The sequence below is a fragment of the Corvus moneduloides genome, chromosome 34 (genome assembly GCF_009650955.1).
Source record: "Corvus moneduloides isolate bCorMon1 chromosome 34, bCorMon1.pri, whole genome shotgun sequence".
In the NCBI taxonomy this organism is placed as follows: domain Eukaryota; kingdom Metazoa; phylum Chordata; class Aves; order Passeriformes; family Corvidae; genus Corvus; species Corvus moneduloides.
This window is the reverse complement of record NC_045509.1, coordinates 12,388-25,375: the sequence shown is the minus strand read 5'-3', so window position 1 is coordinate 25,375 and position 12,988 is coordinate 12,388. Positions and strand designations below refer to the sequence as shown.

General features: G+C 61.9%; 2 protein-coding genes, 2 long non-coding RNA genes and 1 other non-coding gene across 7 annotated transcripts; 3 read left to right on the top strand and 2 right to left on the bottom strand.

Annotated features, from left to right (window-relative positions):
* Nucleotides 1-295: 295 nt before the first annotated feature.
* Nucleotides 296-5,907, top strand: LOC116437317 (delta(14)-sterol reductase TM7SF2-like). Of its 2 annotated transcripts, XM_032094967.1 has the most exons (11): nt 297-539; nt 832-1,573; nt 1,918-2,096; nt 2,371-2,419; nt 2,719-2,883; nt 3,123-3,220; nt 3,687-3,800; nt 4,227-4,389; nt 4,702-4,782; nt 4,866-4,988; nt 5,401-5,907. In XM_032094967.1, the coding sequence occupies exons 2-11, from the start codon at nt 1,519-1,521 to the stop codon at nt 5,553-5,555; spliced, it is 1,182 nt and encodes a 393-aa protein (XP_031950858.1). In that variant the 5' UTR covers nt 297-539; nt 832-1,518; the 3' UTR covers nt 5,556-5,907. The 2 variants fall into 2 exon arrangements, with proteins under 2 accessions (XP_031950859.1, XP_031950858.1); XM_032094968.1 differs by lacking the exon at nt 3,687-3,800 and having other exon boundaries at nt 296-539.
* Nucleotides 5,908-6,073: 166 nt separating this feature from the next.
* ZNHIT2 (zinc finger HIT-type containing 2) lies at nt 6,074-8,747 on the bottom strand. The gene has a single exon (XM_032094966.1). The coding sequence runs from the start codon at nt 7,916-7,918 to the stop codon at nt 6,725-6,727; it is 1,194 nt and encodes a 397-aa protein (XP_031950857.1). The 5' UTR covers nt 7,919-8,747; the 3' UTR covers nt 6,074-6,724.
* On the bottom strand, nt 8,453-8,585 carry LOC116437341. Its single transcript, XR_004237258.1, has one exon. It is a non-coding gene; the product is annotated as a U2 spliceosomal RNA (small nuclear RNA).
* Nucleotides 8,748-8,871: 124 nt separating the features above from the next.
* Nucleotides 8,872-10,293, top strand: LOC116437321. Of its 2 annotated transcripts, XR_004237251.1 has the most exons (4): nt 8,872-9,023; nt 9,285-9,994; nt 10,073-10,114; nt 10,209-10,293. It is a non-coding gene; the product is annotated as an uncharacterized LOC116437321 (long non-coding RNA). The 2 variants fall into 2 exon arrangements; XR_004237250.1 differs by having other exon boundaries at nt 9,285-10,114.
* LOC116437322 lies at nt 10,291-11,241 on the top strand. Its single transcript, XR_004237252.1, has 3 exons — nt 10,291-10,375; nt 10,455-10,534; nt 10,616-11,241. It is a non-coding gene; the product is annotated as an uncharacterized LOC116437322 (long non-coding RNA).
* The last annotated feature ends 1,747 nt before the right edge of the window (nt 11,242-12,988 follow it).

Below are 12,988 nucleotides of genomic sequence, written 5' to 3'. Positions count from 1 at the left end.
GATTGAGGGATCTCGGGGTTGGGGGGGCATCGAGCACACTGGGAGGGAGTTCCCAGTTTTGGGGTTCACAGACCCCTCCCCTCCCCCACAGGACTTTGACCGACCCCGACGGAGCCCTCGGGTGAGTTGGGGGAGGGATTGGGGGGGGGTGGTGGCACTGTGGGGAGAGGGGGTTCCCGATAACCTGGGGACCCCTCTGCCCTCCCCTCCTCCACACTGACACCCCCAACCCTCTCCCACAGCTCCAGAGCCAGAAGGAGAACGACCCCTCCCTTCCCCACCCCCCCTCCCCCTCTGTCGCCCCCTCCCCTCCTCCCTCGCCCATCCCCCCTCCCGTGGCCCCCCGGGTCCGGCGCTCCTACAGCCGCCTGGAGGCGGGGGGGACCCCCCGGGGGCTGGGGGTGGCCCCGCTGAGCCCCCTTCCCATCAATCTGCCCCCCACAGCCCCCCCCAAGCCCCCCCAGATCCCCCCCCTCGACCTCCCCGGCATTGGCGGCGGCCCTGAGCGCAGGAGGAAGAAGAAGGTGACGCCTATTGATGTGAGTGACACCCCCCGGGGACCCCCCCACACCACCAGAACCCCCCAAGGACCTTCCCGTGAGCCCTCCAATGACCCCGCAGCCCCTCAGGACCCCCTCCACTCCTCTGGAGTCCCAATGTCCTCCCTCAGTGTCCCCATTTCACGCCCAGACCCCTACAATGCCCCCGCTGCCAGGACTCCGTAACCCCTTCAGTGCCCTCGTAGCCACCCCAGAAACCCCAGATCCCCCCAGGAATCTACAGGACCCTCACCCCCCCGACCCCATTCCCCTCATCCTGTCGCCTCCCCAGCTGTCGGAGCTCGAGGCCTGGGCCGCCTCCATGAACGCCCAGTTCGAGGAGGCTGAGAGGTTCCACCTCGTTGTGGAGTGACCCCGAGACCCTCAGGAGACCCCCGGGACCCCGCCTCCGGGCAAGAGAGACACTCGTGGGACCCTTGAGACGTTTGTGGAACCCTCATGGGACCCTTGTGGGACCCTTGAGACCCCTGTGGGCCTCTCCTGCAAGAGAGAACCTCGTGGGACACTCTGGACCGTCACAGGACCCTGGGGACCCCCGGGGCAGGACCCCCTTGTGCAAGGACCCCCCACGTGCAGCCTCCTGCCCTATGAGTGAGGGACCCCCGTGAAAGGCACCCCCCCGTGCCAGGACCCCCTGATGTGTGAGACCCCCCTCAATGTGCCAGGGACCCCCAGGACCTGTGAGCCCCTCCTGCTCTGTGTCTGCTCCCTCTCCCCATTCGTTACTCATTAAACGAGTTTTTGCTGTGGCCGTGCTCTCGGTGGGTGATGACGTTGTTCGTGGCGTCACGAAGCACCGGAGTGTCTGTCTCTTTAAGAGCGGGGAGGGACAGTGCCGTGGCCAATCAGCGTACAGCGTGGTGACGTCACCCGGGTGAGGGGCGTGGTGCCACGGCCAAGCCACGCCCTCAGGGGCGGAGCCCAGGACCCCCCCAGAACCCCCTGATCCCCCCCAGCCATGGAGCGCCCCCGAGCGCCCCCTCCTCCCGAGCTGGAATTTGGGGGGCCTTGGGGTAAGGGGAGGAGGGCCGGGGGCAGAGGGTTCGGTTTTGGGGGGTGGGGGCACAACCGGGTCCCGTTTTTGGGGTGGGGGTCCCCGATGCCTTTTTGGGGGTTGGGGAAGGGGTTTCCGGCGGCCTGGGTTCCCTTTCCGGAGGGGTTGGGGTCGCACCGGGGACCCCTTTTGGGGGTCGAGGGGCACTCGGACCCCCTGCGGGGACGTGGAGAGTGACCCGTGTCCGCTTTTTGGGGAGGGGGACACACCTGGACCCCTTTTCTCGGGTGGGGGACGGGTCCCCGAATCCCTGGGTCCCTTTTTTGGGGGATGGGGGCTCACGCCGTCCCCCCGCCCCCCCAGGCGCGGGGGCTCTGACGCTGCTGCTGCCGCTGGGGCTCGTGGGGGTCGTGAGCGCTAGCGTGGGGGAGGGGGAGGGCTGGGGGACCCCCGCCCTGGCCCTGCCCACCCCCCGCACCCTCGCGCTCGTCCTCGCCTGGGTGGGCGCGCACGGGCTCGGGAGCTGCTGGAGACCCCCGAGGGTGAGGGGGGGACACTGGGGGGGCACTGGGGGATGGGGGAGGGAGGGGCGGGATTTGGGGGGTGTGGGATGGGAGGTGGGGGGTACGGGGAGGGGAGAGAGAGGGGCTCGGGGGGATGTGGGGACACGGGAAGGGGATAGTGGGAGAGGGGTGGGGACCTGGAGGAGTCGGGGGGGTGAAAGGGGGGGTCAAGGGTTTGGGGGAAGGGGTCGAGGGGAATCAGGGGTGTCAAGATGGGGTCAAGGGGGGGTCAGGGTGACTTCGCTGTCCCCAGACCCCCGATGACACCCCAGGACCCCCTGGACCTCTCCGGGACCTCGGCTGTGAGTGGGGGCTCTCGGGGGGCGTGGGGGTCCCTTTGAGGAGGGGCTCAGGGTGCCCCCTTTGGGGGGGCTGGCGGGGGTCCCTGAGGGGGTCGGATGGGGGGGTCAGAGCTCAGGGTCCCTTCGGAGGGAGTGGGAGCGGTCGGGGGTCCCGGTGGGAGTCTGGGTGGGGGTCGGGAGGATGGTCAAGGGTCCATTTGTGCTGAATTGGGGGGGCAGGGGGTCCTTTTGTGGGGGTTTGGGTGAGGGGCCGGGGTGGGTCCCTTCGGGGGTCGCAGCTCTCACTGCCGCCGGCTCAGGGCTGCTGGCGCTGGGGGCCGCGCTGGGGGGGGCACTGGCCCTGGGGGTCCCCCTGCCCCCCCTGTGCCCCCTCCTCCCCCCGCTGGCGGCGGCCGCGTCCAGCATCGCCTTCGGGGTCGGGCTCGTCCTCCTCGTGCGGCGGCGACTGCGGGGGCTGGGGCACGGTGAGGAGGGGGCTGAGGGGGCTTGGGGGGGGCCGGGGAGAGGACTTGGGGGGGGTCAGAGTGGGCCGGGGTGGCTGGGGGTCTCTGGGTGCTGGAGGGGGACACGGAGGGAGGGGGGCTGGGGCGGTCATGGGGAACTATGGGGGGGCCTTGGGGGGCTCGGGGGGTGCTGAGGGAGGGGCTGGGTGTGCTGTGGGGTCGTTACGGGGGGTGCTGAGGCCGTGCTCTCCCCCCTCCAGGACACCCCGTGTACGAATTCTTCGTGGGGGGGGAACTGGGGTCTCCGCTGGAGCCACCCGAGAGTCTCCACTGGGAGCGGGTCGGGCTCAGCGCCTGGGTACGGGGGCACTGGGAGCAACTGGGAGAGGACTGGGGGGAATTGGCGGGGACTCGGGGGAGCTGCGGGGGGACTGGGAGAACTGGGGAGCATTGGAAGGGGCTTGGGAGAAGACTGGGTGAGTACTGGGGGGAATGGAAACGCATTGGGAGGGGACTGGGAGCACTGGGGGGGACTGGGAGGACAAATGGGGGACACGGGGTGGGTGTGGTGGGGCATTGGAGGATCTGTGGAGGAGGAAGGGGGGGCGGCTGGGGTTACTGTGGGCAAACTGGGAATAACTGGGAGCACTGGGATCAGGGGCAGGCACAGGCGGTTAACAGGCTCTTCCCCCCGCTGTCCCCCATCTGTGCCCCCCCTTGGCCCCCCCATGTCACCCCGCCTTTACATCCCCCTTTGCTCCCCCCATTTCCCTTCATATCCTCCCCCAATGTCCGCTCCCCGTGACCCCAATGTCCCCCCCCAGTTGCTGGTGTTGGCGGCGGCTCTGGGGGAGCAGCAGCGGCTCTGGGGGTCGCCGTCGCTGCCCCTCGCGCTCTTGGTGGCCGCTCAGGGGGTCCCGGTGCTACGGCGCCTCAGGGTGGGGGGCGCGGGGGGCACCGGGAGGGCTCGCACCTGGAGGGGCACTGGGGACACGGGGGGGACCACACGAATGGGGCGGTCACGGGTGGGCACTGGGGGACATGGGGGGGGCACGGGGGGAGGGGTGAGTGAGAGGAAACCACACGTGGGGGAGACGAGGGGGCACGGGGGGGACGTGGTGGGGGAAATTTCGCGGGGGGACACAGGGGGAGACAAGGGGGGCCCCCCCCAGGGGAGTGGGACCCCATGGGGGGAGTACGGCGGGGGGCGGATGCGTGGGAGGATACAGGGGGGACTCCTGAGGGTGTAGGGAGCAGTGGGAGTATCTGTGGGGTCCCCAGGGCGGTTCTGGGGTCCCCCCGAGGCATGAGGTGTGGTTGGGGCGGGGGGGGCTGTGGGGTCTCACCTGTGCCACCTTCCCCAGGAGCTGAGCAGGAATTCCTCCCCTGGCCCTGGGGGGTTCCTTGGGGTCTTTGGAGCTCTGGCCTGGGGCCCTTTTGGGGGTCCCCTCCCAGCGCTGCTGCTCCTGCAGAGACCCCAAAACAGGCTGGGGGGAGCCGGGGGTGCCGCCTGTGGGGGGCTCTACGGTGGGCACGGGGGAGCACCAGGGGAATTGGGGGGGGGCACTGGGGGGCAAATGGGGGCACTGGGGAGGATTTGGGGATTAATGGGGGGCACTGGAGGAGATCTGGGGGACGTGGAGTTAATGGGGGCACTAGGGGGTATTTGGGGGTTAATTGGGGCACTAGGGAGTATTTGGGGGTTAATTGGGGTATGGGGGGGCAGTAGGGCAGAATGGGGGTGGGGTGGGATCAGGGGGGATTTGGGGGGCATCAGGAGCTCTGGGGGGTCTCGGGGCACTTGGGGGATCGCTGACATCCCCTCCCCTTCCCTCCCAGCCCTGGGGTTGTGGATCTTCCACGGTGCCACCACCCAGAGGAGCCTCTTCAGCCGCAACCCCCAAGACCCCCGAGTGGCCAGTGAGACCCCCAAATCCAGAAGCCCCAAGCCCTGGGACCCCCAAGCCCTAGGACCCCACAAACTCCTGTTTCCCCCCCCCCAGGTCTCCCCACAGTCCCCACGGCCACGGGACAGGTGCTGCTGGTGGGGGGCTGGTGGGGGCTGGTGCGACGCCCCGATGACCTCGGGGAGCTGCTGATGGCGCTGGGCTGGACCCTGCCCTGCGGTGAGACCCCCCCCCCCCTCACCCCCTTGGGGCACTCCTCCTTCGCTGGGGCCCCCCCAAAACCCTGTGTCTCCCCCGAGTCCTCCCAGACACCTGAGCCCCCCAAAATCCCTGCAGCCACCTGGGTGTCCCCTGAACCCCCCAGAACACCTGCCCCCCCCGACATTTGGGCCTCTCCCAACCCCCTCAAACCCCTCTCCCTGACCCCCTTCCCAAACACCCGGAGGGCCTGTCCCTGCCCCTCCAGACCTTGCCGGGCATCCCCCCCTCCCCCTTCCCCAACACCCAGACCCTCCCAATTGCCTCCCCACCCAAGAGACCCCCCAGTATCGGGCCCTGAAACCCCTGTCCCCCATGACCCCTCTGTTCCCCTGAGATCTGTGACCCCCCTGACTCCCCCTGTCCCCCCCAGGCCTGTCCCCACCCCTGCTGCTGCTCCTGGTGGGGGCTGCGCTCCGGGAGCTCCGAGCAGTCGTGGGGGAGCGGCGGCAGCGGCGCCGGTTTGGGGGGGCCTGGGGGGGGTTGTGCCAGCGTGTCCCCCACCGGCTGCTGCCCCTCATCTACTGAGGCTTCCTCTGAGACCCCCCTGCGACCCCTGAGATCCACAGAGGGATCCCCTGGGACCCACTTGGGATTCCCCGCATTAACTGTGGAACCCCCAAGGTCCCCCCCATCCACTGAGGCACCTTCGGGACACCTCTCAAATCAACTGAGGGACCCCCTGGGACCCCCTCGGGACTACCCGCACTTACTGAGAATGGGGACCCTCAGGACCCTCTCATATAAACTGAGGGACCCCCCTCGGGATCCCCCCAACTGCTGAAGGGCCCCCAGGGTCCTCATCCCTCCCGGTGACAGAGGTTCCACAGGTCCATTACTGTGGATCACTTGTAATAAAGTCTTGGGGTCTTCCTCTTTTTTCTGACTGTGTTAATTAGTGTCCCCCTTCATAAACTAGTTTTCCCCTTCATTAATCAGTGCCCCCTTCATTAATCAATGCCCACATTCATTGGCACTCCCTCTTATTAATTTGTGCCCCCTTCATTAATCAGCACCCACATTCAATCAGTGCCCACACTCACTAATTAGCACAACGAGCTTGTTTGGGTCCAGGTTTATTCCCGGATGTTCTTTAGCCGGGTCATTAACAAGGAGGCTTGCTCCTCATTCCTTTTCCTCGAGATCTGGTTATTGTGCGGCTTTCACCAGCCCTTCATTAGCCCAGACCCTTAATTAATTCAGGATCTCTCCTAATGGTGTTTCACTGCTCATAAGTCCTGTCCTTGCTGAGTCCCACTCCTTGGTGAGCATCGTCCCCAGAACTGGTTTTTGGCATGTTCTTTAGTCCCGGCCCTTAACGAGCAGTTCTGGGCCTTGTTCCTTCGATCTTCCTTAGTCTGGACGGCTGATGAGCTGCTTCTCTCGTGAATCCACTTCCTCGGCGTCTTGTTAGTCCCCTCCCTTAATGAGTGCCGTTCCTTAAGGAGCGTCATTCCTCAGACTAGTTTGTTGGATGTTGGTTAGTCCCACCCCTTAACGAGCCGGGTCTCTTCCACCAGGATCTCCTCAATCCCATCGTTTAATGAGAGTCATTCCTGGCACTGTTTTGTTGGATGTTCATTAGTCCTATCCCTTAATGAGCAGCTTTCCCGGACCTGGTTCTCTGGGTGTTCATCAGTCCTGCCCCTTCGCCAGCGGATTCTCTCCCAGGGGTGTTTCCTCGGGATCTCCCCATCTCAGTCCAGCTCCTCGATCAGCCGCCGACCCTGCACCCCCTTGTCAGCACCGTCGCCTGGGGCAGGCCGGGGACCCCCGAAAACCCCCTCCATGACCACCCGGGCCCCCTCTGTGACCATCCAGGGCGCCTCCTCCACCCGCTCCTTCCCGAGGGGCGGTCGGGGGCCCCCCCAAACTTTCTCCAGCCTCTCCCTGACTTGGGCCATTGCCACCTCCTCTGCGGCCACCTCGGCGTGAACCCCCCGCGCCTCCCGGGCGAGCTGGCCGAGCTCCTCGGTGGCCCCCCGGCTCCAGCTCAGCAGGAACCCGACCTTCCTGCGGGCCCCTCGAAAGCGGCCCCGCTCGGGGGGCGGCAGCACCCGCGCCCCTGCCCTCAGCAGCCGCCACAGGTGCCACAAAGCCGCTGCCACGTCGGCGCCGGGGTCGCGACTATCGCGACCCTCCAGCAGCTGCGCCACGGCCAGGAGCGCCCCACTGTCGCCGAGAGGGCTCAGGGGCAGCCCCGCGGCCCGAGCGTCGCGCCGGGCGCTCAGAAGCGCCTCGGCTGTGCTGGCGAAGGGTCGGCGGTCGCGGAGCGCGGCCGAGGCGGCGATGGCGGCGTCGGGGAGCTCGGGGAGCAGCGTCTCGTCCCCGCCGTGGAGGCTCAGCGCGAAGGCGTAACCGAACAGCGCGTTCGGCAGCTGGAATCGCACCAAGGGGGACGGGGGCGCGGCGCGGAGGGCGCTCAGTGGGGGCACCGATGTCGGGACGGGCGGGGCGGGGCCGGGCCGACCTTCGCCGCCCTCCTCATCGACCCCCGAGCCGTCCCCGAGCTCCTCCACTCGCCCTCGCCCGCGCCACCACCACGGCCGCCACCGCAGCAGCAGCGCCGCGGCCTCCCCGGAACTCACCAGCCGGCGGAACCCGTCGCGCTCCCCCTCGCTGAGCTGTTCCCACAGCCCGCGGCCCGTAGGCCGCGCTGGATCCCCGGGCTCGCGTAGTTCGCGCAGCCCGGGCAGCGCAGGGCTCGGGGGGCAACTGCGCTCAGCGCGCAACGCCTCGAGAACCTGATCGCGGTAAAAGGCCTCGGCGCAGGGGCCGTGCGCACGGTAGCAGCGCAGGGAGCAGAGGCGGCGGTGGCACCGCGGGCACGTGTAGGGGGACGCGGCGGCACTGCAGAGCCCGCACAGAGAATCCGCCCCCACCGCCGCCATCTCGGCGTCTGACTCCGCACTGCCGCGAGGCCCTGCCCGCCCCGCCGCTCAGAGGCCATTGGCCAATCACGGGGCGCAGTTAGGCTTTCCCCGCCCTGTAGCCACTTTCCGCCAATCTCCGCCGCTCGGGTATTTCCGTCCCCGCTCGGCTCGCCGCGCCCCTCGCCCCCTCTCACGAACCCCCTCCTCCGTCCACCATTCGGGTCTTTCCGGCACCAGCAGTCGGCTCTTTTCGCCGCCCAGGTGCAGAACCGGACACACGCTGTCCCTTTTCCCTGTAACCGGCTAATTAACGCTCCCGCTATTAGCGCCCTATCGCAAAGCCTCCCGGGACGGGCGGGGATCACGGCAGGTGATGCTCTGGGCGCGAGCTGACGAGAAGGGACGGGCAGGATCCCCAGCCGGCGGCGCCGCCGCCTTCGCGGGCGGCAGCGACACTTTAATCCCTGAACCGTGTCTGATGTCGCCATGGGCATTATTAACTCCAGCGCTTCTGCTTTGTTACTCTGATTTTCACCAGTGGAAGGTCCCCGGTTGGGGTGCACCGTTCCCGGAGGCACTGCAATACCGGGACGATGCGCGGAGCGGAGGGAGCAAGCTCCGGGTCCAACTCCCGAGCGCAAAAACCATTTGAAGGAAACCCTGCCTTCTCTGTGCTGTTAGGGGTATCGATTGACAGGGAATCCCCATCTTCCATTATTTTCTGGTTTAAACGGAAGAGGAAAACCTCAAGCGTGCTATTTTATGGGTTTCAGTTAAGGGTAACGCCCGCATTTTCATCATCCTAATGTTTAAATTGAGCACGAAGCCCAGTTCTCCCTCCTTTTTAAGGGTTCTTGCTGCCCAGGCGGGAAGGACTGCGCTGAATGACCTGTCCTGTACACTTCTCCGGTACACCTGTCTTGTACGTCTGTCCTGCACCTGCTTCCCAAAGCAACGGACCCCACAACAATGGCTGTAGATTTCCCAACCTCTTGGCCAGTTGCCCCTCGCTTCTGAAAAGGACTATAAAGGGACCTTCTAAAATAACCAAGTAGGAGATCTCCCCATGGAAAGAAGACGAATCTATTGGCAGAAGACCACGAGGACTTCGTCTCATCCGTTGGTAGCTATTGCCCCCTCTTTTTCCCCCTCTCTACTTTGTTTCTCTCTCTCTCTCTCTCTCTCTTACTCTCTTCTATTGCATTACTGTGTTGTGGGCACTTAATAAAGGTGCACTGTTTTGATTAAAACTGAAATCTCTTGTGTCCTTTTACACTCTGAGATCGATAAACGAACCATCACGACCCCCGCTTGCATTAGCGGATCGTGACAAGGTGCCACTAAGTTTGCGCACCGATGTGTGGTTTGGTTTTCTTTACTGTAGCCGACTAAGAGAGAACAGCCCCGGCGACCGCAGGAGCTTCCTGGACGGCGAGGCTGTCTTCTTTCGTACCCGAGGCAGATTTGCATCCCCCGATGTCCGAGAGATAAGTTGTGGGCTACGACCCAGAAAGGGGGTGAAAGCGGGGTGCTGGATCAGGACTCACCGGGAGAGATTTTTTGAGTGAGCTTCGGAGATGGGGATACCCAGGAAGGGGCCCCTTAGGCCCCATAAAGGGAAAGTTTCACTTTTGATCACAATGCTAATGTGAGCAGAGCAGTCCCGGTGCATGTCGTGTCACTTGTCTATCGTGCGTTCTGTCTCTATTGGGCATCTCATGTCCTATGTCTTTAGTCTTAGCCCTTCGATGTGCTTGCGGTCGTTCTTCTCGCCGAGAGTTTTCCCTCCTTGTCACATCCCCTTGTTTGTCATCTGCTGTGTCACGGGTGCCTGCATGGGTTTGGTCCGGAGCTGCTCTGCCCTGCTGCAGAGCCTGGTCTATAGGTGTAATAGGACAGGGCCACGGGACTTGAGACTTGTATTGTCAGGTGTAGTTTGACCTCAAGATGATATTCCTAGATTGACACAGGATGGCTGGAGCTGTTAAGTTCTCATGCAGCCCTTTGACTTTTGTAATCACTTTCTTTCAGATGCAGACAGATGAAATCTGTGGCAGAGCACCCCATACCGGGTGAGGGGGTTCCCGCAGGAAGGTCAGTCACCGTTTGTGTTTGCAGGACAAGTGTAAATGGAGGCTGTGTTACAGCATTGTTCTTTGTCTTTGTTTTTAGGAGGTAAAGCCGGATAGCAGCAGTTAAAGTGAAGTGAGCAAGGTAAGCGGTAACCGGTGGAAAGAAAAAGTTGTTATTCCTTGGGTGTCAAGTTCTGGTACAGCTCTAAGCATCCATTGTCATTTGTGTGTTTTAGGTGGTCCCCTTGTATTACGCCGAACCCCCTCGCTGTCGAGCTGATGCACCCAGCTGGCCACCCTTGTGAGACCTCCAGATGTGTTACGGGACTCTGCGATGAAGCCTTTAACTTTTCCATTCAAATGTGCTGTCCGGGCAGCCTTTGGCAATGGCCAGGTAGTTGTGGTGAGTCAGGCAGGGAGGAGGAGCGAGGGTCCGTTCAAGTTTCAGCAATGCCACATCACCTTGTCTCCTCTTAACCCAGGTATAGCCTGCGATGACAGCATCAGCCTCAGAGTGCGGCCGAAACGTGCGGCCCGAGGACCCCGGCCTTCTTAGGAGATAGTGAGTAGCGGAATTGTTGGGTTTTGGTTGAAGTGCCACTAAGTTCGTGTACTGATGTTTGTTTGGTTTTCTTTATTGTAGCCGACTAAGAGAGAACAGCCCGGCGATGGCAGGAGCTTCCCGCTCAGCGAAGCGGCCTTCTTTTGCACCCGAGGAGGATTCACATCCCCAGATATCCAAGAGATAAGTCGAGGCCTGCAACCCACAGAGGGGGTGAAAGTGGGGCGTCAAGTTGGGATTTTTGAGTCAGATTTGGAGGTGGGGATACCCAAGAAGGGGCCCCTTAGGCCCCATAAAGGGAAAGTCTCACTTTTGATCACAAGGCCGGGGTGCGCAGGGCAGAGCAGTCCTGATGCATATCACTTGTCTATTGTACGTTCTGCGTCTTTTGGGCATCTTGTGTTGCAGGTCCTTTGCCTTAGCCCTTTGAGAATCTTACTGGAAAACGCTGGGTGTTATTCTTAGCATCTCTGCTCTTGGTGCTCCTTGGCCCAGTGCCGATACCATCGATCCTTTGACTTGAGAGCTCAGAGGTGCATCAGAATTGCATCTCTCTTTAGAAGCGTTGAGTCGGATGTCTTTTATGGTCTTGTTCTGAGCTGTATTCACAGCTGTATGCTGCAATGATCCATTAGAGCGGATTAGGACTTGTCAGAATGTGAAGAGCAGTAGAGGATTCTGAATGTACGATTCTCAGGCATCCGTCTTTGTGGTTCTCAGAATAAGTCCCTCTTCTGCCAGGGCTCTTTGAGCCTCGTCGGCTCGCCGTCGGTCTCGCCTAGGTCATCTCGTTCCTCGTTCTCTCGGCCCTTGCGATCGTTCTTCTCGCCGAGGGTTTTCTCTCTTCATCCCATCCCCTCCTTTGTCCTTTCCTGTGTCACAGGTGTCTGCACGAATTTGGCCCGGAGCTGCTCTGCCCTGCTGCATGGTCTGGCACATGGGTGTAATAGGACAAGGCCTGGGGACTTGTAATTTGTGATGTAGGCTGTAGTTTGGCCTCTAGATGGTATTCCTAGATTGACGCAAGATGGCTGGAGCTGTTAAGTTCTCATGCAGCCCTTTGAGTTTTGTCATCGCTTTCTTTCAGATGCGGAGGGATTAAATCCGTGGCAGAGTGCCCTGGACCAGGTGAGGGGGTTCCCACAGGAAGGTCAGTCACCATTTGTGTTTGTGGGGCAAGTGTAAATGGTGGCTGTGTTACAGCATTATTCTTTGTCTTTATTTTTAGGAGGTCAAGCCGGATCTCAGCCATCAAGGTCAAGTGAGTGAGGTAGGCAGTGACTGGTGGACTGAACTAGTTTTTCTTGCTCAGTTATCAATTTCTGGTGCAGCTCTAAGCATCTGTTGTTTTTTGTGCATTTTAGGTGGTCCACTGGCAAGATGTCCTGGTCTGGGATGCTGGCAGCCAGGTGGGTGCAAGCTTAAGGTATAGGTGCAGTGTACTTTAATTGGAGGGGGGAGGTTGGGATTTCAGAGTCTTTCAGGATGTTTTTTTGCTTTGTTTCTTTGCAGGTGCTGCTGCTGCCTTGGACATGCCAAGAAATAGAGACAGTCAGGTGAGTTGGCCTTTAAGCGGGGCAAGTAATAGGTGAGCGGTATGTGGCGGTGTGCTGAGCATGTACCTTTTTGCTTTGCAGGTATTTTCTGGGCCGCCTCTGGAATCGGATGAAGATTTGAGGTGAGCTGGGGTACCAGTGCAGAGGACCCCTGGGGGTTAATATTCCTGAGGGCCACAGTGACGTTTTCTGTTTTGTTGTCTTAGGTACTGTGAGCAGGTGCGGAGCCAAAGTTTGGAAGCGGACAGTAAGCGATGAGCCTCGGCTCTTAGGAGGGAGGGAGGCCTTGTGGAAGGGGTCGCTTTTGGGACGTCTCATCACAGTCTGAATTTTTTTCTGAATTTTTGCAGCCACCGAAACAGACCCTGGGGACTGTATCAACATCCATGGCGCCCGTGTGTTCATTTCCATCAAGGATGGATTTTGTCAGCTCGTCTTCCAAAAGCTAAGTGGTGGCACTGGTGGTGGGGACAAGAGAAAACCCTTTGGAATTGCAGGAGGCAATTTGAAGTTAGCTTGGAGGAGAGGGCCGTAGCGGGATAGGCCCCTTGGAAGTAAAGGGAGAGGGTTTCTCCTCAACATCGCCCGACCCTTTGCCGGGCAGGATGGTTCCGACCCGTCTCTGTGTTCTCACGAGCTTCGTGTCATCGGCCTTCTCTGAGTCTCGATGTCATCGCGGATCTTTTTGCCTGAGGAGCTCGCCTTTGGGTCCGGAGCGATCGCCCCGGTCCCCTAGCAGTTGTTGCCTTCTTCTCTAGGCCTACTGAGCTTCTTGAGCATCCTCTTAACAGCTCTGGTACTAACTTCTTGTAAGGACTTACGTTTCACCATCATGTGCTATTGCCATAGAGCTTTCTTTCCTTTGGCATCATCGGCCTCTGGCTCATCTTGCAGTAGC

Excerpts from the sequence above, each read along its gene's own strand:
- LOC116437317 (XM_032094967.1), top strand. The coding sequence starts at position 1,519 with ATGGAGCGCCCCCGAGCGCCCCCTCCTCCCGAGCTGGAATTTGGGGGG. Across the intron at positions 2,420-2,718 it reads ACCTCTCCGGGACCTCGGCT|GGCTGCTGGCGCTGGGGGCC; the intron begins GTGAGTGGGGGC and ends CCGCCGGCTCAG. Across the intron at positions 4,390-4,701 it reads CGCCTGTGGGGGGCTCTACG|CCCTGGGGTTGTGGATCTTC; the intron begins GTGGGCACGGGG and ends CTTCCCTCCCAG.
- ZNHIT2 (XM_032094966.1), bottom strand. The coding sequence starts at position 7,918 with ATGGCGGCGGTGGGGGCGGATTCTCTGTGCGGGCTCTGCAGTGCCGCC.